At 48.5% G+C, this 22,730-nt stretch overlaps 1 protein-coding gene across 1 annotated transcript in view; it reads right to left on the reverse strand.

The window, feature by feature from the left end:
• Nucleotides 1-9,715: 9,715 nt before the first annotated feature.
• CACNA1I (calcium voltage-gated channel subunit alpha1 I) overlaps nt 9,716-22,730 on the reverse strand; it is a 154,207-nt gene continuing 141,192 nt past the window's right edge. The window contains exons 29-36 of the mRNA XM_065677709.1: nt 21,726-21,804; nt 21,033-21,154; nt 19,940-20,278; nt 19,176-19,322; nt 15,163-15,279; nt 14,600-14,765; nt 13,524-13,720; nt 9,716-10,844 (exon numbers count right to left, since the gene is read on the reverse strand). Of these exons, the coding sequence (XP_065533781.1) occupies nt 10,143-10,844; nt 13,524-13,720; nt 14,600-14,765; nt 15,163-15,279; nt 19,176-19,322; nt 19,940-20,278; nt 21,033-21,154; nt 21,726-21,804 (1,869 nt within the window). The 3' untranslated portion in view covers nt 9,716-10,142. The remainder of the gene's footprint in view (nt 10,845-13,523; nt 13,721-14,599; nt 14,766-15,162; nt 15,280-19,175; nt 19,323-19,939; nt 20,279-21,032; nt 21,155-21,725; nt 21,805-22,730) is intronic.

Consider the following 22,730-nt stretch of genomic DNA (forward strand, 5'->3'; position numbering starts at 1 on the left):
GAAAGGACAACCCTTCCTGCCTCCTAGTGTCTGTGATGAGAGATGGGCTGCGAGGGGGCATGGGGCCCTTCCTGTGGGTGGGAGAGGGATGGGCCCCTGAAGTGACTGGGGAGGTCTCTGAAGGCAGCATGCATCAGACCCCTGGAGAGAGGATGTAGAACTGGTGCTGAAAGCTGAGGGTGGGACTGGCTCAGCATAGACATTTGCCTCAGGCAAGGACCATCAACACAGTGGTGACTCCTGAACTTGAAAGGGTTGTTTTTTTGAACCAAGTCCCCATGCTGAGGGACCCAAATAGCTCAAGGTGTGCAAGGCAACCTGCACAAGCAGTCCCCATGTCAGACGAAAGTGGCTTGTGACTGACCTATTCCCCTGTGCTCTCCATAGAGCCAACTGCATGAGGTCAGAAGAGGAAGGGATGAGGAGAGGTGTGTAGGAAGGAACTGGGATAAAGTCAAGGAGGAGCTGAAATGGTGACCTAGGAAGCTTCTCTCTGCCCAGAAATACTGTTACACACCCACAATCCCCATTCTCTCCCACTGGGTCCTGCCATTTTGACATGGGCTTTGTCTCTCCTTTGGTGTTCTTTTCCTGCAGATGTCCTTGCATACAGGAATCCCCTGATGCGGGGCACAAAGCGGGGGGACTCCCCTCTCCCTCTCTCAGGGGGGTTTTGCCTGTGTCATCTGCTGTGTCTCCCATACTGCTGTGGCAGCAGCAGGGAGAGCTACTGCCAGGCTGGCAGGATGGTACCCTCTTCGCAAACACAGGAACTGAGCTGCACTGAGAGAAAGCAAAAGAAACAAGGATTGAAGTGACATGGGCCCTGTTCCCCTTTGGAGGGATGTTTAAGCCTGCTGGAGAGGCAGAGGGGATCTGCGAGCATATCCAGCAGCACAAGCTTTATGATTTAGGCAAACACTGCAAATGCTTAAGTACTTACCCGCTGATGTCTTCCCTAGCACTTTCACAAATAGACTCTCCTGCCCACCTGTGCAGAGCAACCTCAGCTGTGGTCTCACAGCAGGGACCTATGTAATTGCCTCCTTCTGCCTGGAAACCCTGTGTGTGCAGTGAGGGCCTGTCCCTGTGCCCTGCCTCCTCATCAGAGAGATGCTCAGCTGGTCCTGCAGTGTGCTGGGGACATCTGCATGGTGCATGGCACCGTGGAGGGTGGTGCCATGGGTCAGGAACACGAGGCAGGGGAGCAGGTGATTTGTTTCAATGTTTGCTGAAGCTGGACAGGGATTCTCTGACCAGACAGAGAGGTGGAAGATGTGACAAGCCTGCAACCCCCAGTCCAGTGCCGGAGCCGATGCACGTGCGTACTGGGGTAGGGATTCACCTACCCTTCATGGGCCCAGATTTACTCTCATATGTTCCCACAGCAACAGCAAGGCAATCACATTCCTCCTTCTCTCCTGTGCACACCGATTAAAATCATGCTTATTGCAAGTGCCTCAGCCTGAGCACCCAGCCCTTTAATTGCTGCAACGAAGGATACGAATGTAGGCGATTCTGAGGCCAGCAAAGCAGAAAATTAGCATTTAGTGTGAAAATGATAGCACTGCATCATCACCAGCGCAGAGCAAACAACACAGCCAGCCAGGCTGCCTCTTTCCCTCCCTACCTGCACACTTGTACCCTTTGGGTGCTGCAACAGCCCCAGAGCTTCCCGCACGTGCGGGTCCTGTCCCTTTGAGGCTACCACTGGGAGACCCTGGGCAGGCAGGGGTCTGCAAGTTACATCTGCTTGCTGCCTCTGGACCTTTGATGAAGCAGATTTATACACCCGTTTCTGACATAATCCTCCCTCAAATGTCAAAAGTGCCACATTAGCCGCTGTATTGATTCCTGAAGTATTTACAGAGCAGAAAAATGCAGTGTGAGCAAGCATGAGGCTGGAGGGAAGAAACCCGCACCCTTTGGGTGTCCCTCAGGGTGAATCATTTGCCTCTCAAGCCAGGATACAGATCTGCAGCTCCTCCAGACCCTTAACTAGCTTTTTCCATCGTTAGCGCAAATTCCCCTCAGGCCTTTTCACCTCTGTTACACAGGCGGTATTTTTGCCTGGTTGGACACAAATAAACAGTAAAATGCTGTGTCCATCCAACCACAAAAGGAAAGGTTATTCATCACTCAGGCTGGGATGGAGCCAGCACCCACAACCCCAGGGCTTAGCCTGTCCAGGCTTAGCCTGGATCCCAACAGATCAGGACAGCAGAGTTAGCTGGGATGGATGCAATGGCTCTGCCTCTGCATTGGCCACTGAGCAGGAGTGTGGATGAGACCCAGAGGGATCACTCTAGCAGAATCCAGAGCCCTGGGTTTTATTCCTGCCACAGAACCGGCAGACACACGGGCACCCTTGCTGTGCTGTGAGATTTTGGCCTTTTTAGCCATGCCACATCAGAGGTGCCCAGGATTGAAAGCAAAATCCCAAGTTATGGATCAGACTTAAAATAGGCTCCAAGATGTTGTGGTGGGGACCAAGGGCTCCTGGTTCCTTCTGGCTCCAACCACTGTCTCCATGTCATGTGCAAAGCCATGTATGAGCAACATTCAGGTAAATGGTAACTAAGCTTCCGAATCTGTGAGCAGAGCAGGAGTGCCCACCGTGCTTGCCTGCCTCAGCCAGGCCTCCTTCACACTGGTGGTTCCTACCACAGAGAGAGCTGCCATTCGTTTCCCCAGTCCCCCTTGTGTCGGTGCCTGCACAGCTATGCCCAAAAGGGGAAGTAGTTCAAGATGTTTCAATATGAGCCTGTGAATTGTTCGGGTTCCTGAGGGAATCATTGATGCTGAAGTGCCACAGCTCAAGTCCTGAAGACAGACTAGCAATTTACACAGTGCAAGGAGGGTTCTGGTGGTCCCCACAGTACAAGTGCAAACACACACACACACACATGGTGACTCCAGCAGCCCTAGGTCCCTGCATGCCTGGCTATGTGTTCTGCTGTGGCTCCTCACCAGCCCTGATGCCCCTATTTCCCCACCCCAAGGACACCAGTCCCCTAAGCAGCAGCCATGGGCATGCTGCAATGACCAGCATGGGTTGTAGTCAGCTTTGTGGTTTGCCCCTTGCTCCAGGCCCGCGGTGCATGACCAGAGGCGGGGGGAGCAGAGACCTCTGCAACGCGTGGTGGACAGTGATGGCAGTGCTGCCCAGGCCTTGCCTGCATCAGTGCTGTGGGGACTCCTGGTGAGCAGTGTCCTGTGTCAGCAGTGTGGGCTGTTAATTCCTTTAACATACACTTGAAAAAACAAGAGATAAACCACAGCCTCCTGAAACAGGTGCATGCCAATGCCCGCATACGTACACACACACAAAGCAGCAGCGACTATGGAAGCACAGGAATAAATAGGTACTGAGCAGACACCGAGAGATTTTCAGAATACTCTCTCTGCTTATTTTTCTTTCATTCGATGCCACGTTGTTTGCTGTTGGTTCCTTCTTTTTCCTTCCTGATTTATTTCCTGTGTCTGGGCTTACTATAACAGCAGAAACTAATCAGTGGCCAATGGTGATTAACAGTCTCTCATGTATCGTTAACTCTACATTTAATGGAAGGTCATTTTCAAAGACTGTGTTAAGAAATACAAGTGTATGGGGGGTGGTTGTATGTATGTAGAGGGAATATATACACATAACATGAACTTTCACCCACGCCACCCCATTTAGATCGCACTTGGCTCAGAAATATCTAGAATGTGTGTAGTATTTCTGCGCGGAGATCATATCTTGAAGCAAACCCTTCATATGGCTCAGATGAGGAGGTGGGAAAAGAAGTGCGTAAATGGGAACACAAATTAAATGTGTTTGTGGAGTTGTAATTGAAAAGAGAAATGGGGTCATCCGCTTTCATTATTACCATCCCTGCTATTACTAGAAAGAGCTAACAGTGACAGTGGTAATTTTAGAGGAAAGACCACCTGGTAGTTCATATCCAAAGCTGCGATAGCTCGAAAGCAAGGCTTATACCAGGGACTTTTACAATAATAAAAATGCCTGCCTGAGCGTGGACTACGTACCTTCAGTTCTTGCATGATGCTTCTGCTCCTTGTGTGTGGGTGAATAGCTCTCTCCTAAGAAGGCACTTTGCAACTAAAGAGCAAAAGCTTGGATTAAAGAGGTTCCACTGAAAAATATTTTCTCCTCAGACCGCCATCCACACGGCCCCTGGCATCTCTGAGGGTTTGTTTTGAAGCAGCATCTTAGCCCATATGGGTGATTCTGACTGAAGGAGGGGTGGCTGCCCTGTTTGTGCTGCACGGTTGCCAACCCCTTTTTGGAGATGCTCTGCCAGGCTCTGTGGAGGAAGAGTGCTATTCCCTTAGCAGCAGTCCTAAGAAAGATAAGAAGAGGAAGGTGGCAGCAGGGCAAAGACAGGTAGCAAATCCCACTGCACCATGGTCAGCACGAACAGATAACTTACAGGGCAAAAATTTCAGCCAGGGTGAACGAGCTGGAGGAAAGGGAGGGGAAGAGTTGCAGGAGGAGCTGCTGTTGTCTTGTACTGCGCACTGTGTGCACTGACCCTGCCCCAGCGACAGCAAACAGGAAAAACCCACGAGTGACAGCACCTCTTGTAGTTTTCAGAAGTAATGCAGGTAACTAAAGCAGTGTTAGCCAGAAGGGTTAAAGTGCTCTGGGCTCCAGGAAAATGTTCCTGGAAAAACATTGCCCCTCCCACTGTTTCATTCCGCTCCATGGACCATGAGACAAAGACAGAGCTGTATCTGCTGGCTTTGGTGACTACAGACAAAACCACTAAGGAAGAAGATGTGTATTCTCTGTGCCCACAGCGCTGCACAGTGAAGGGGAAGAATGAGCTGGAGCCTGCTGTGGCTTACATGACAACAGGCCAACTGCTCATGGGAGCAGCTTCGTGAGATGCCAAGTCCTCCCTGCTCCTACTAATGTCACGAGCACGAATGATGTTCAGCAGCTCTGCTAACATGCAAAATGAAGCTGAGGAGGTACCCGGCCGTAAGAGCCAACTGTGCAATCCTATCGCTGGCATAAGGGAAAGGGCAGAGCCCTTATTACTGTGACTGTTGCTGGAGCAAAAGCAGAGGCATGCTGCAAACCAGAGGCAGGGATGCCTGTTTTGGTGTGTGTGTGCGTGTGTGGGGAGGCGAAGAGCTCTTCACTTGTAAATTGAGCACATCTACTCTGTAAGTGGCCGGGAGGCATAAATATTGAATATCACATTGCCAGCTCCTGCTCAAAGTGTGACAGGATCTTAGCAAAAATAAACAGGGGGCGAGGGCTTGGAAATATGTAGAAGAAGGGAAAAGTGCTAGAAAAGAAACATGCATGTCTAAATGAGATGGAAAAAATGAATGATAATTCAGATACTGACATACTGAGTTCCGACTGGAAGCCAGTCCCTTGCAAAGAACAAAAATAACATGGAAAACACTGAGAAGTAAGGCAGATCTTAGTATTCATGAAGACCAGGGAAAGAAATACTTGGGAAGTCAGATCACATGCATATAAACTGAACTGGGTGTCACACATCCAGTGGCCCGACTTTGCAAAGTACCAAATGCTTCATACGAGGTCCACTGTGCGTTTTGTATTGCAGCTAGTCAGAAATCATTTTTTCCTCTTTCCTGTGACATTCTTGTGGCGAGGACAAGCAAACCAGAGCTGCTTACCTCCCTGCTCTCCATAATAAATTTTGAGTTTCATTGGCCAGAATCCAATCTCTGCTCCTGAACTCTTGTTGCACAGTGGGCGTGCAGGGCACATCTCTTGCAGCTCCTTCTGGGCACCTCACTGCCTGGGGTCCCATTCAGTGCCCCATGGGGTGGGCAAATGACCCAGTGCTTCAAGGAGACAGCCACCAGGGCCACCCAGGACACACCACCTCAGTGATGTCCTGTGGGACCATTTCAGACATGAGCCATTTTGGACGGAATCACTTTGTCCTCGGCAAAAACAGAAAGTAGAAAATTCCTTTGAAGACATCTGAGTTTTCTGCTTTATATTTCTTTTGACTCAAAAATTATTTTCCTGTTCAATGACACTTCCAATTCCCTGCCCTCTCCCCGGCCTGCTCACCTTGTAGTGACTTTAATTTCACAGATAGCTGGTGGTGGTCAGTCCTTCACAGGACCTGGCCTCATAAAAGCCCCCCAAAACCAAAACAACCCCAAAACACAAACCAAATGCACTACACTGCCAACTTCCCATGAAAGAAAACAGTGGTCATGCTGGCCACATTAGATACGTGTGTGGAACACATACTTGGGCTCTTGCAGTGCTTCTCCTTCTTATGTGTGGGCAAATAACTATCTTCTAAGAAGACTTCCTTTCTATATGGCTTCCCTTATATCTAATTTCACAAGGTGGGAAGCACTGGGGATGGGCTCTGCTCTGCAGCTGCAATATACCACATTGACAGGCCCAGAGGCTGTGGTGAGAGGGGAAAAATGTCCAGGGAGGGCTTAGGCAATAAAGGGCTATAATATATATAAGGCAATAAAGGCTCACCAAAGTGTTGAAAAGAGGTGGAGGAACCAGCTGACAAGCCAAGATGAAAGGGATTAAATACACCGACCAGGACATGGTAGCAGTGTGCAAGCACATGGAGGATCTCAACATCAAGCAGGGGAAGGGACTGCTTTCAGTTGTAGACATGGGGAAGAGCTGGGCATAGGAGTAATGTGGCAGCGGGACAAATCAGAGCGACCTCAGTCGTGATACAGTCCCCTGTGGGAAGTGGGGAGAATGGGAGGCTGAAAAGATGCCTGGGCAAATCCTGGGCTGCCCTCAGGTGTTGTCTGGGAGGTGGGTGGGTGATGACAGAGGTTTTTCCTGGTGCCAACAGCCAGGCATAGCTGGGAAAAGCAGCTCTTCCCAGGAGAAACCGCGCAACCTGCCCTGCCACAGAAATCCCACAAGGCATTTGGTGGGTTTTAGTACTCTGCTTCCTCTTTGGGAAGGATGGATGTTTCCTCCTGCTTCTTCAAACAGTTGGTAAATAATTAACAGAGAGAGACAAAATATTCTCTAAAGATAACCTAGTCTTCTGTTTCCATGGCAACCTCCTTCCTAAGCCAGAAGCCTCTTGCTCGAGTCATATGGCAGGGGGTGACAGCCCTTTTGCGGGAAGGAAGGAGTGGTGTCATGACCCTGCTGGAATACAAAGGGGAAACATCATGCAGAGCAAAAGGACTGTCATGAACCCCAAACCATGACAGAAACAAAGAAGTTTTTCCTTGCAAGTTATTTCCAGGGACATCTGAAAATAAGCTAAGAGAGCATCCATCCCTGAGGCTGTAAGTCACTCCGTGAGGTCACCACTGCCATCTTTCCCACCATCTTTTGATCCTTCTTCCCCCACAGCTGGCCAAGTGCAGGCCGTAGTTCTAACGTGACATCATGACTGAATACCAGGGTAGCTTCTAGCATTGCACTGATCTCTGACCCTTCTCTCATTCCTCAGCTGAAATGTTTCACTGCCAGTACAACTCAGGGTCCCATTGCCACGTGTCCTTGAGGCCACCTTCCAGGAAACACTCTGTGCATTGAGATGTCAGGTGTTTGGGTGGGTTTTAACAGTTTGGGGCTTTCTTTGGTAAGCCCTACCTGTGGCTTCAAAGCAGCTCTGAGTCTAAGCCTTGTGCTGGCCAAGTTCATTTCTCAGCCATTTGGAGACTGACTGCCCTCCCCCTGAGGACATGAAACCATGTGTCTCGTCTCTCCTCTCTGCTTATGGGAGATTAAGCAGAGGCAACTCCCCCAAAGAACCACCAGTGCAAAAAAAAAGCATTTAAAGACCCTTATTATTGCTTTAATAAATCTGGATCAGCATCCTTTCTGCAAGAACAAGGACACAGGCTCACCTGTCCTCTCCCCAGAGGCCTGACCTCCCTGCAGTCAGTGTGCACGCTTGCAACACAGCAAACACACCTTCAAGCACATAAATCAAGTCCACACAGTAATTATTGTTCTCCTGGCTGTTGGTCCCATTTGGCACGCTCGCTGTGTACAGCCCCGGTTTGTAAGATGCAGCGGCTGGTTAGAAATCCAAAAGGTCATAATAAAACTAGAACATGGTTTGTACTCCTCCCTTCACTACACTTCATGTGCCAATGGGGAATACTCTGGGAGGGCTGTAGGGGCCCTCTTGAGTTGATAGAAAGAATGGGACGGGAAGCCCCAAGGGAGCTCTGCTCCTTCTCTGAGCAGTGCACCAGTTTCTACACCTTCCTATCTCTGCTGGGCTGCTACCCTCTCTCCACTGCCCTTCCCATTCTGTCTTCCCTGACACCCCTGGGGTTGTAGATGGCAACCAAAATTCTTCGTGCCCCTTGGGTGGCTGGTTTTCCTACTCACCTGCAAGCCTGGGAAGCGCATGAATCCTTGGAGCTGCTGCAGAAGTAGATCCAGGCTGGCCCTGGCCAGGAAGGAGACAAATGCAGTCACACTGCTGGAAAGACATGGATGGATGTAGCCTCCGGAGGCCTTGCTGCAACCACGCCAGGGGAGGACCATGTCTGCTGGAGTGAATCCTGGATCCTGAGGCAGGTCATGGTTCAAGGAGCTGGTCTGCCCTCTCCCTCCACATTGCAGCCCTCCCCACTCACACTGCCCTGCAAGGCGGAGGCAAGGAGAGCTGCAGCTTTCCCTCTCCCCGTCTCTCCAGCTGGTGAGCCAGTTAGCATGGACACAACACACATAACATCCTTACATTTGCGTGCACATACGCATACACACACAGACCACTATTCCTTGCTCTCCATGTCCATGGTTGGCACTGAGCAGGACTTTGGTCCCAGCTACACTGCTGCAAATCAGGAAAACGCCAAAGGATGAAGGCTGTGCTGCAGAGGATGCAGAGACACCACCGAGCTGATGATGTTCTTGTAGGGTCTTTCCACTGGGACCTGGAACAGGGTTAGCCCTCAGCCAGGGGACTGACTACATTTTGTGTTGTTGAAGCCCCCTTTGCTTTTATTTATATTTTTTTAAAGTCTAGGTTTTGTCTTCTTTTAATATATATATATATATAGCTATAGATACAAAAATAACAGATAGGTTTCTCTAGAGATGATTTTTGCACCTTTGGGCTTCTAAAATAAAATATCACAATTACTGCAAATTAAAGGGGGAAAAAAATCCAGTTTCCTCTCCCCTTTTTACCTCTCCATCCCCTTCCACCCTTCCTCCGCTGCTCCAAATTTCCCCACGTATCTTGCAATTTTTTTTTCCCTTAGAAGTTTTCTTTCTTTGGAAAACGAAAAAGACAAAACCCAATAAAGCAACAACACAAATATGCCATGTAGCCTCCATTCCCTCCTCCCACGAGCATACCCGCTGCGTTCACACATTCCCTTCAAAGCAAGGCTTTTCACCTCAAAACGTTTCCCGTGCTCCATGGCTGTTTGCTTTTCCCTGCTGCCGGGGCCAGATTTTCACCTGCTGTAAACCAGCGTGAACCCACCTCAAGCCAGAGCTCTGCTGCTTTACACCAACAGGAGCGCGCAGTCGCGTTTTGCCAATTTACGCTCGACCTGAAGATCTGGCCCGTGGATTTTAGTGTTTGAAATGGAAGCATGGGCAGTGAGGAAGTTCCCAGAAACAGGCAAGGCAAACTCCAGACGCTCTTCCCTTGCTGTTCCACGCTGCTTCCCTTCCCTCCGCCCCCACCCTCCCTGTTTGGCATAGCACCTCCTTCAGCCCCCATTTGCTTGTTCCTCCTTAGCACTTTCTGAAATTCATAAACTCTCAGTAAAAAAAATAAATAAATCGATCTCTCTCTATATGTATATGTATATGTATATAGCTAAACAGCTGCCACGCAGCAGTCACCTGGCTGGAGGGTCCTGTCCCTCCCAGCCCCATGGCCTTTTCTTGTCACTATAGTCTCTGCGGTGATGGTCCGGGTCTTGCCCTCAGGCAGGACTGTTCCCGTATTGCTTGCACTCTCCCACGCCTCTGAGGTACGGTACCAGAGTATTTATTCTATATATATATATATATTTATGTATATATATATATTTATATATTTTTGTTTGCCTGGTTCTTTTTCTGGCAAATCCTTTGGAATTGCTGCTGGGAAGAAGCCAGTGAAACATGCTTCCCCATGCCAGCGGCCGAACGCTCCCTCCCTGTGCCCCAGGGACCCTCATCTGTTCCTCTTGCTGACTCCATCGCCCAGCTCCAGCTCAGATGAGAGCGGAGAACCGCGGCTCCCCGTCCCCAGTCTGCCAGGGCCATCCGGCTCCTCTCCTTCTCCAGGCGAAGGGGTGTCCTTGCAGAAGTCCGTCACCCAGGAGGGCATTGAGAGGAAGCCCCGCGGGTCAACGGTGTAGAAGGGTTTGGCGTGGTGCGCAGCGGGACGGCGAGGCGAGAGGCTGGCGTGAAGGCTGCTGGTGCTGCTGCACTTCTTCACCAGCGTCAGCCCTGGTGGCGGGGGCGAGAACAGCGAGGTCAGCGAGAGGCTGCTGAGGGTCTCCGAGGGCTCGCTGTTGTTGCCACCCCCCCGCAGGCTGCTGCCCACCCCCTCCTCATCCGAGGGGTCCATGGAGTCGTGGTGGGTGCAGCCGGGGCTGGTGCTGCCGCCGCTGCTGTGGCTGCGCTGGTGGCGGCAGATGCTTCGCAGGCTGAAGAGCCCCCGGCCCCGCAGGCTCCGGTGGCGAGAGGCAGGGGAGAGGGGGGCTGCCAGGGGTCTTTGACTGGTGGCAGCTGGCACGGGGCACAGAGCCACCGGGAGGTCCAGGGTGCACTGGGGGGAGTCGCTGAGGTTGAGGCTGTCCTCCAGGGTGGTCTGCAGGCTGCCCGCGGAGCTGCTGCTGTGGCTGTCCAGCGAGGCGTCGCTCTCGGGGGCCTGGGGAGAAGGAGTGCAAATCACAGTTCTCAGGAAAGGTATGGGCAAAGAGACTTTGCCTTCTTAATTTTATTTTATTTTATTTTATTTTATTTTATTTTATTTTATTTTATTTTATTTTATTTTATTTTATTTTATTTTATTTTATTTTATTTTATTTTAATTTTTTTTTTACTGAAAATAAACCATAGCTAAAGGGGAAAACATCCAATTCTTCTCTTACTTTCCTCTGCTGGGGAGGGCACCTATGAACTACCTGACCAATGCTGCAAAGCACCAGCTCTGCAGCATGCCCAGAGGATTCCCTTCTGGAGTACAAAAAAGGTTTCAATACTTTGAGCTCTGATTTCATTCTGCTCCATGATGAATCTTCACCTCCCATGTGAAATGCTCTACTAAAGGGAAGGAGTGCTGGGTCTGTGAGTTCTGCAGCCCCTGCTGCTAGGCTGCCTGTGACTACACGTGGGCCAGAAGGCAGCAGAGCTAAGGTTTCCTGTGGGTCCTCGCTCCCAGCTTCCCTGTGGATCCTGCCACACAGGCTGTGGACACATCAAAGCTGGCAGGAAGTCAGGGGACTTCTGTACACAAGCCTCAGGCTTTGTATATAGAATCACAGAATCCCAAGGGTTGGAAGGGACCTCAAAAGATCATCTAGTCCAACCCCCCTGCAAGAGCAGGGTAACCTACAGTACATCACACAGGAACTTGTCCAGGCGGGCCTTGAATATCTCCAGTGTAGGAGACTCCACAACCCCCCTGGGCAACCTGTTCCAGTGCTCTGTCACTCTTACAGTAAAGAAGTTCTTCCTGATGTTAACGTGGAACTTCCTATGCTCCAGTTTACACCCATTGCCCCTTGTCCTATCACTGGATATCACTGAAAAAAGCCTAGCTCCATCATCCTGACACCTACCCTTTACATATTTGTAAACATTGATGAGGTCACCCCTCAGTCTCCTCTTCTCCAAGCTAAAGAGACCCAGCTCCCTCAGCCTCTCCTCATAAGGGAGATGTTCCACTCCCTTAATCATCTCTGTGGCTCTGCGCTGGACTCCTTCAAGCAATTCCCTGTCCTTCTTGAACAGAGGGGCCCAGAACTGGACGCAATATTCCAGATGCGGCCTCACCAAGGCTGAGTAGAGGGGGAGGAGAACCTCTCTTGACCTACTAACCACTCCCTTTCTAATGCACCCTAAGATGCCATTTGCCTTCTTGGCCGCAAGAGCACATTGCTGGCTCATGGTCATCCTCCTATCCACCAGGACCCCCAGGTCCCTTTCCCCTTCGCTACTTTCCAGCAGGTCACCCCCCAACCTGTACTGGTACATGGGGTTGTTCTTCCCCAGATGCAAGACTCTACACTTGCCCTTGTTAAATTTCATCAAGTTTCTCACCACCCAACTCTCCAGCCTGTCCAGATAGACCTCCTCTCATTAAAAAGTCAGCAATATTTCGGGGAGAAAAGAGGCCTCATGGTTCTGACCAGCACTAGTGGCAATGATGGTGTTTAGGGCAGAAAAGTGGGGTCCAAACAGCCTTTATTTCCTTGTGCCAGAGGTCAGTTAAGCTGTATTTCAGCTTCTCCTAGGAAACTGGCATGCACTGTGAGATCATCACTGGGACACAGCATTGGGCATGATGCACGTAGGAATGGGAGCAGTCTCCTGAACCGCAGCTATTCAATACAGTCTGTATCATATAATCAGAAGTGTAGCAATTTCTCCTTTACAACAGTTCAGTACTTTTGCCCCCGTGATACACTAGCTCCAGAGCCTTTTCTCTTCTTGTACCAGAAGTTTCGACACCGCAACAACTCAGGGGTCTCAGCTTGAAGCTTAAATTTATTGTTGGTGAATTTATACACATTTGTATCGTGCCAACAGTGTCTGTCACATAGAACTGGATAACATCTTTTAAATGTATTGTTTAGTTTGTCTGGAATAGACTGTCCCTGTACTCCTCAAATGGGAATTGTTCCTGGAGTATTTTCCATGAACAGTATCAGGGATCTCTATTGGACTTTCATCTCTGCCTTCTCTGCTCTTCAGAGACACTCAGTCTTCCCTAAACACTTTGATTCTTCTCTCTCGTTAGCAAGAAATAGCTGCCTTTTTAGAAAGAGATAGCACTTTTCTGGGATGTAAGAGCTAAGAGGGCTGGGGAAAACAGCAAGCTCAAGGATGTGGCGTGTGGATGTGGCATGAAGGTCTGTGAAGGAGGCAGGTGGGGAGAAGCCTCTTCTAACCAAAGTGTGTGATCTGGAGTCACGGCACTAAGAAGCTGTCATCTCCCTCACTCACACTGTAGCTGCTGTGCACGCAGGTGTCTGCAGCACACATGGTGCACGGGACCCAGGAGAGAGCTAAAAGGTGATGTGATTTTGTCTTCATGTGGGGCTGCAGCTGTCAAACTACTTTTTGATGCAAAGCACAAGAATATACAATTTCAGGTGGTGAGAGCTATACAACACCCCCTTGCTATACAACCCTCTCTCCTCCCTAATCATCCTGCACTCTGCTCCTCCCCCACTGTGCTCCTCCAACAGGTTAGATCCAGGCTGGCCAGCCCATGACTACAGCTGCTTCTCTTCTTCCTCTCCTTCCTCTCCGTTCAGCCCCCTCTATTTGGGAGTGCTGTGAAGGTCAACCTTTCCTAGCAGAGGGAAGCGAAAGCCCTCACCTGATGAAGAAGTGAACAGTTCACACTCGGAGATCTCAGTGATGCCCAGGAGCCTTGCAGAGAGATCTTAGGAAGGTTGCGTGGACACGAGACTTTCTCAGGACCTGTTTGGTTGGCAGAGACAGCTGGGTGGAAAAATTCTGGTGGTACTGGTAACATTGGGCAAGACGCACCTGCAGAGAAGGGGCTGGGAGGGACTGACAAAGCACCAAAAGAAATGGGGAGGAGAACAGAAACAGACAGAAAAAAACTAAGTTGAAGAGTCCTCCAACTTGATTTGGTGCCCGCATTGCTACAAGTCCTACAAGTGCAATGTTTGGAGGATTTCAGTAACACACACTCCTGGCCAAAAAGCCTCAGTCTAGTGTTCACTCCATGGGTCCCACTTTCTATGCAAGGATCAAAACCTACACCAGACCAGGAAGATTTAATGCAGCTCAGAACTATAAGGCAACAGCTCAGCTTGCCTCTCCTGTTGCTGTTCTCACAGAGAAATACTGAGCTTTAAGGCCTTGATTCCACTATGTATCACTGCTAGAGGACTTTCATCCCAGACCCTGCAAGGCAAGGGATGAAGTGAGATGTATAAACTAGTAGTTCGGGGAACGTGGAACCAACAGAGGCCAAAGAGTGTTCTAGGGCAGAAGTGGAACACCTCCGCTAAGAGCAGACATGTATTACATGTTCCCTAAGCCTGTACCTGAGGAACCTAGTCTCAGGGCACAGCAATGTTTTACTGTGCCAAGTGAGCACAGTTCATCCACTTGATGTGTCAGGAGAGTCTGTCCCCACTCTTCTCTGACCGTGCATGGGTGCACTACTGTGAATGGGAATCAGCCATTTCATGATACTTCACATGGGAAAGGCTGAGGGAGGGTATAAGATCTAGCAGAAAAAGAGGGAACTGCTCCTCGCCCCATTCCTGAAGACTGGCAAACTGAAAGCTAATTTCTGGCTAGCGTGACCCCATGTCACGTGAACTCCATTTCTGGCAGGGGAGAGGCAGGAGAAACGCAGATGAGCTGAACCAACCCACACTTTCAGCAGGCCTGGAGAATGATCAGAGCTGTGCTCACCTTTGGTACCTTCATGCTTTAGCCAAGACTGGACTGAGTTGAAAGGAGCTTTCTCCATTTCACACAGGTAACTGTCTGGGTTTGTAGAACTGTCTGCACTGGATAATGGCAGCAGGCATTCCCCCACATTGCCTGCCCCATTGGAGTCAGGGCTGTCCTGGCCATCCTGCTGGGAAAAAATGTGAGGACAAAGCATTGTGACATTTAATGGTGGACAACAAAGCAGATTTGTCAAAGCCTCAGGAAGGGCTGATTCTGAAGATCTAGCCCTAGGCTGATCCTTTGAGCTAGTGGAGATGCTTAGGTTCCCAGAACATATCCCCTGTATTTAGGTTCATTCAGAAGAAGTTGATGACACTAATGAAGAGAACTTTTAAGAACATACATAATTTTTTTCTCCTCAAATGCTTCTCCACAATATGTCTTCATGAAGAAGCTCTTGAAAAGTGACCAGAATTTATATTCCTCAGCAGGCACACTTGGATGAATACAGAGCACTTCAAATGAGCACGGGCAGAAATATAGCGCATAGTGCAATATCCCCATGACTGCCTGAGGCTAACCTTGGTGTCCTTAGGGCTCAGCTGAGAAGTGCTGCGATTGTCTGACTCATCTCCTAGAAGGATGGAAGAGGACTTGTCTGAGTTGAGAGACAATGCTTCCATTTCAGCCAGCTGAACCTGCAGGAAGGGAAAGGAGCTGTCACAAGTCATGTCTGGCATCCACATTTCAAGCAGTCACATTGTTTATGGTGGATAAGCGAGAGCCTGTAGACCTGAGATCAATTTTAGGTTATATTCCTAACATACATACATAAATACATCTTTATATGTTTTCTATATACACACACACACATATATGTATTTATGTATATATATGTTATATACATCAGGTACTGCCTAACCCAAATCTGGGATGGGCAGGAAAATCCACTTTTTAGGGAAAGTTGAACATACGATCTGCAAGCAGCCCACCACCAGTCCATGCTCCTCTAGTGCTAGAACTGGAAGAAGGAGTCATCCTGTGTTTGTCCCAGCAATACGGCTGGCACGTGGCCCTGCAACTAAAGCCAGGCAGGGAGAAGGCTCCCTCAGGCAGGTGACAAGGCAGCCTGCTCTGCTGAGGGCTGAGAAGTGGAACCCCTCTCTGAAGATGCCAAGGATGGCCCTGCTTAAACATGAAGGTTCTTTCATTCCAGGAATAGTCATGCCTCTTGCAGTCCATGCCAGTATCATGCTTTTCATATTCTCTTACCTTCATCACCCTCCAGCTCCCTGTGTCTTTCCTCACTTCTAACCTACCCAAGAGCTCAGCTAACACCATCTCCCATCCTGATCTCCACCCTTAAACTCACCCCTCCTGCACAGTCATACTTGTGCCGTCTTGCTTTCTGAAACCAAAACTGACCACTGCATCTTTCTCAGACTTGAGCCTCAGCTCTGCTCCAGTCCAATGCCTGACCTTGTTTGATCCTTTGGCCTCTTTAATACCACATCTGCCCCTCTCCCATCCTCTTTCTTCCAAGCTTTCAATTCCCCTCTACCTGACATCTCTTTCCCACAATGCCTGAAAAGCATATGTTTTTCTAGTAGCCTAAGCAGCTGCTCTGTCCCTCCATTTCCCAAAACCAGCACCTGACTCTCGAGAGCTATATTTGGGGTTGTCTGAGTCAGGAAAGCCTGCTTCCTGGCTATTTATCTTCTTCTCCCTTGTATTTGTGTTTGCAAGAGGTGGGTACAGCTTTTGTGCTATAAGAGCAGGTGGAAAGTTTGGAGAGATGACTCTTTCAAGTTGGGAGTCTAGTGGCTTGTGCCAATGCCAGAGACGGAAGAGGGAAAAGGTGTCCATTTGAGGGATAATGCACTTGAATAAACAGGATGGAGGAACAGATCTGGACCTAAATACAGGGCACAAATGACATTCTTATTTGGGATATTATTCTGACACAGGAACACGGTGCTGTGAAGAGAGCCCAAAGCCAACAACTACTGCTCAGAGAATGGGTGCACCAGAGAGCCCAAAGTTATGTGAATTACACGAAACAGCCACCAGTCAACAACTGCTTGCATAGAGAAACACAGTCTTCATTAAGTCCCACTTAGTGTGCATACGCATCCATTACTCCGCTAAGTGCTTGTTACACCAGAACAGCCTTATAGCTGTGCTTGTAGAGACGCCAGCGCGAAATGTGGTAACATCTGCAACTACCTTCTCCACCCATAAAAAAGAGTTTCAACAAAAGCCAGAATAGTCTGTTCTTCACTGAACCAGTTGTTTACAAATCCTGGCCACCCTGGGATCTACACAAAAAAACACAAAGTCGTGGACAGATAAACTACATGTGTGGAAACATCGTTCACTCACTGACAAACTCCTACCACTGGCTAAACTCACTATCAGCCACCAATACACAGATGTCTGTCAAATAGCCCAAGAGTGAAAGGATAGTGATGACAAGAAAAGAGGTTAGTGGCATGAAAAAAAGATGTTTAGTTCTTATAGCTTCCCTACTGAAGAATGTTTAATGTTGTGTCCATCCACTGTGCTCAGCATCTTGATGGTTTTAAGTACAAGCAAAATGGGAGTGAACATTTTTGGCCAATATATGTTTTTTGTCACCAGAGTGATTCAGCAGGAAGCAAGCACCCTGTTTAATTGGAACACACATGCACTGAATAGGACTGCATAAAAACTCTTTTGCCTATACGACTTGCTGTTGATTGCTTCTGAGATAGTAAAATTCCATCTGTGTGTATAATGCACATTCGGATATGCTGACATACCGGAGTACACTCTAATTTAATAACTATGTGCACTGCTAGTGTTAGTTCTGAGACTAGCTTAGCCTAGCTGTGACTCCATGCAGAGACTTCCTATTGGAATTTCCTCAATGTTTTTTATACTATGAAATATAAAGAAAAAGTTGTAATCAACCATGACTTAAAATCCAGAGCTGCAGTTTTTATTCATACAATCAGAAATGAACTATATGATCAGAAACATCTATGCTTTACTACTGCAGTTATTCATGCAGATACAGATAATTTCTTTTCAATTCCACATCTTAGATGTGTTGAAGTATCAGTTTTGAAAAATAATTTATGGCTCTATAACAGCCAGTGGAAAATATGATCTAAGAATACTTCTTTGGTTGTGATTATTCTGTTAAAGTCTTCACTGTGGCTGTGGGGGCTGTCTAGTTTCCTTGCTGGGAAGGCAGGAAAATCTGTTGTTGTCTTAACTCCTAGGCAGGGTACTGAAGACTGTGAAAGGTTTTCAAATGCAGCAAACTAGTTGCAAATGACTTAAGTTGAGAGTAATTATTGTGGAGTGCCTTAGAAGACCTGATTTTCTGAGAAGGTTGAGCACCAGTTGCTGAACCTAAGGAAAGCAGTGGAAATTGCAGTTAATTGAAACCTAGTTATTTGGCTTCATTAATGCAGCATCCATTTGCGAAGTGCTGCAATACAGATAAACTGCAGCAATACTCTCCATTTGACGCTTTCAAAGGGACAAGCAGATAGCTGAAAGGCTGGAAAAAAAATAGAGCATCAGAACTAGGCATCTGAAGCCAAAGAAAATATTGTTTTCTTCAAACATGGACAGAATAATCTGCTAATGAGAGCTCTTTTCCAAGTTTCCTGGTTTCTTTACAAGCAATAGCAACATATCAAGTTAGCTATGGGTAAGGAGGCAGTTAAGATTGCCACTGATGTACTGATTTACTGTCAGTTGAGCCACAACCATAGCACTTAAATACAATAAAATTATTGCAAAACCAAAATGAATTCTGCTACTCACCTAACTTCTCCCAGACTACTTTGCTCCTAAAATTTCAGAACCAGAAAATAGTAATTGCTTAGGAAGTAGTTTTCCAAACACCTACTAACTTTAGAAACACAAGTCTAAGCCATTTGGTGTCCTGCTTTTAGCAACAACTCATTTGACAGCTAACAGGTTCTACATCAGAAGAGACTCTCAAACTTCCTCAATGGGACCATTTTTATTTAGTTTTCACTCAAACTAATTAACTGGTTTTCACCACACACCAATTCTTGCTCACAGACGGTGACTCTTCAACAAGGCATTTAAGCATGTGCTTAATTCATTGACCTCAACAGGGAATAAGCTAGCACATGTTTAAAACGAAGACAAAACACACGCTTGATTCTTCCACTGAATTGCCTCCAAGTGCTCTCACTGGGGTGAGATCCTTTGACTCCTTCATTCTATAGCAGCTTGAACCTCTGCTTTTCTTGCTGAACGGAACACAACAAGAGCTGCCAGGATGCCTTCATAGTCACTTCTCTACAGCTTAATCAGTCCCTCCTGACTCCTGTGTCCTGTCACATCTCACCTCTCCACCACATCAAACATTCCCCTGTGGCTAGGGAGGGCAGGCCTTTGCTAGAGGCAGTATCAGCAATTCATGACAGTTGACAAACACAGGTCAACAAGCTCTCTGTCTACAAAATCTACAGCCAGGAGCACACATCAGGTGACCTGCGGGCATGTAGGTGTGGGTGTGCAGGTCTTGGGGGGACAGTCCCCTCACGCATCCTCGCACGCAGGTTACCTCTTGCTTGTCATGGTTACACTTCTCGCACATGGCCGGCGAGGAGTAATGATGGAAGACGGAGCCCGATAGGTTATCGATGATCATTAACTCCCCGTCGAAGGAGTCCTTAATAATTAAAGAGACACTGTCCAGCCATAAGTTCTCCTAGGGGACAAGAAAGGGGGGAGGATGGGAGAGATCATTTTAAGAATGCCGAGCTTTTTGCTTCCAAGTTTCATGTGAATTTGGGGCTGGGTTCTCCACCCTGACTCATCTGGAACAGCACCTTGTTCTGCAGGTACCTGCACAGGGTCACTGGGGAATCATTTGCTCCTTAAGGTGTGTAAAGGTGCCAGAGTTCAACGAGAAAAAAAGGAAGGAGGGACTGTCTTCACTCGCTGTCAGTGCACCACAGCACTGCTCACGCCTCCTCTCCAGCTCTGCTGGAAAGCCTCACTCTTGACCTGACATTTCTCCTGCTCTCTTCCCCTGAGCTCCCCTCTCAAATTTGCTCCTAACACACCTTTAGCTGATCTGCTCCATTCCTCCTCTGCTGGCCCACAGGTTCCTACACCATGATGACAATGAACAGGACCCACTGCTGTCACAGCCTTGTCCCCACATGATGCTACCACTCAAAACTCTACCACTGAAAGCAAACCTCTTACCCTGAGGTGGAAGCATCTATCTGCTACTGCTAACCCTTCAGTCATCTAGGCTGCCTAGCATCTCCCCACTGCTACTTGCTACAGTCTAGTTGGTAAGCTCAAAGGTTTACTCACCTGTGCTGGAGAGTAACACCTCATGCACAGACGTCCTTCAGGATCTGTTTTCCCACCGCCTCCTCCTGTTCCTGCTCCTTTTCCCTGTCCTGAATTTGGGGAGCCTGACTTGCGGGAGCACAGCCCATGTGTAAATTCCAGCTCAATCTCGGCATCCATCTCTGCGTCCTCCTGGGCTTCCTTGTTGCTGTCATCAAGATGCTTCATGAGCACAGCTACCACCACATTGATGAGGACAAACTGGGCTGTGAGCACAAAGCTGACAAAGTACAGTGGGGAGATGAACTGCAGGTTGCTGAGGCAGCTCCGGTCATCGTGGCTGCAGTCACGCAAAGTATCCTTGAGGGGAAGTTGGGTTTGAGAGGGAATGATGGAAGGAAGGAAGGACTAAAGTAAGAATACAAACTTGGCTGCTCTTTCTGCCAAAAACTACTGACGCCCATGGAAAGAACAAGGTGAGCTTTCCTATCATCCCACACCCTCTGGGATCGCAAGGTCTTCAAAGAAACTGGGATACTATCTGACCATGTGTTTTCTGCTTCAGAGTAAATACGTTCAAAAGTGTACAGAGAAAACTACTTCCAGACCATCACATGTTGCTGCCACTGTAACCCCACACATGTGAACAAGAACAAAAATGAGCCATCTGGTACTGCCTTCTCTCATCCAGACTCAAAAGCACAGTATGAGATCAAAGAACTTTCCTCTCTGTATGTCCTTTGAAGGAAGTAAGGTTTTATTTTGGATTGCCCCGGTAGCTCTGCAGATGGGCCCCACGTTCACTGCATCTACATTCAGCTTTGGTAATAGGCCTTATGATAGTGGATGTTCCCTCTTAGCCTGGCCAGCCTTCTTATTCCTTCTAAGAAGAATTTGCACTTTTCTCAGCCAGATGACTGGCTAGAGGACTAGATGAGCCCAAGATCTGAGTTACCATGGTGGGGAGGGAGATCCTGGCCCAAGCAGGACCTTATGTAGCAACCCAGCTTCTATGCTCCTTCCCTTTTCTAGCCCAAGAACTGCTGAACAGAGCACACATCGGAATTTCTCCTTCCCCACAGTAAGGACATCCATATCCCTGAGGCCCAGTTACCTTCATGATTCCATTCCAGTTGTCACCTGTGGACACCTGAAAGAGCGTGAGGAAGGCCATCCCGAAGTTCTCAAAGGTGGCATGACGGCTCATGCCCTCACAGGGGTTCTCATCATTGCATACTGAAAGGAAGGGGATAGCAGCTATCAGTGGAGGACACACTGCCAGCCCCGAGATCAATAGCAGGAACTGGGGAAGGGGACTTCAGGATTCTCACAGCCTGGAGACCTCGGGTAATGGCATCAGCACCCTACCCAACAGTTGGTTTTTGCACAACGATACAAAAAAAATCCCTGATGGTCCAGCCCCAGGATCCCAGACAGTGTAACTCAGCTGCTCAGGGGTATCCTCCCAATGTGTCATTGTACTGCCTTTCTTCTTGATCTGTGTTCCGTGACAAGAGATGTAAGTAAACTTTCCCTGAGTTTTTCCTATACTCTTGAAGGCAGTATCAAGGCAGGCAGTGCAGAAAAAACAGAAGCTTAAGAATGCAAGAGAAGCCAGACACTGCCTTTGTTTCATTAGGCCAATAACCGTTTAGAGGGAAATTCGGTTTATATCAATTACACATAAGGGAGAATAAAGGCCACCAAGTAATTCAGTGCCTTTATTGAATGAGTACTGATTTTGAGAAACCTTAGCTTCCCAGCTGGCCTGTACCTAACACTGGAACATGGTCTGCTTGAGACTTACCCAGTTTTCCAAAGAGCTCCACTCCTAGAGCAGCGTAGATGAAAAAGAGGAGCATGAAAAGGAGTCCAAGGTTCCCCACCTGAAAGCAAATGGCACAGTCAGCCTATCCCAAAGCCTGTTTTATCTATATAGGGAAGTGTTTTTATCTTTCAAAGCCTGAAGAGAACAGCAGCAAATAGCCAGTGTACAAAATTCAGCCAAACAATTCCTCAGCACTTGGGAAATCACCACTAATGGCACCAGTTGCAACTGGACTTGAAGGATGCTCTTTTCCCAGTCACCTCCACTCCAGCACAAGCTGGCCAGGGCTGACTAAAGTGTGCAGTATCTGGGCCAGGTGAAGACAAGCACATTGGTGCAGGGGCACAGAAGGTGAAGCCAGTCTGGCTGAGTGAAGGACAAGCTACGGATTACAGCATACATACCTGACCTCCAGAGCTACACGTTCCATCAAAACTGCCTAAGTCCCTTGAAGTTATGCTCATGTGAAAAGTGCAACAGAAGTGCTCCAAAGAGACAGTGACACAGGTACACCAGCTCCTGCTATGCACCAGGCAGAGCATGGTGGGGCAAGGCACCAGGTACGTGTGGAGGTTACAGCAGGGCTTGTAAAAGGAGTAGGGAGGCGGGAAGGAAGGAGGGTAAAGAGGCCCTCTTGAAATGTGTGGAGAAGAGAAGAGAAGAGACTGGAGGAGTCAAGAAGCAGAGCTTCCTTTGCATCTTATGAATAATAGGTCAAAGCCTGATTTCTGGGCTTCCAACAGGTGCTGCTTGTAAACCTCCCCCACAAAGCAAAGATCACTGCTTTGTGGTGCATAAAAGGCAGCAGTGCACCAACAATATGGGCACTGTCCCCAGGTCCTCACTCTCCCAGATCACTGCTTGCCTCTGAATCTCCTGCCTCCCAGCATGTGGGGCAGCCAGGGGCAGCTGGAAGGGGTTTTGCAAGGGGTAGGCTGAACAGTAACAGAAAATGGCAGTAATGGTTAGCACACTGTTGGTGGA

Source organism: Lathamus discolor, chromosome 1, assembly GCF_037157495.1.
Source record: "Lathamus discolor isolate bLatDis1 chromosome 1, bLatDis1.hap1, whole genome shotgun sequence".
NCBI lineage: Eukaryota > Metazoa > Chordata > Aves > Psittaciformes > Psittacidae > Lathamus > Lathamus discolor.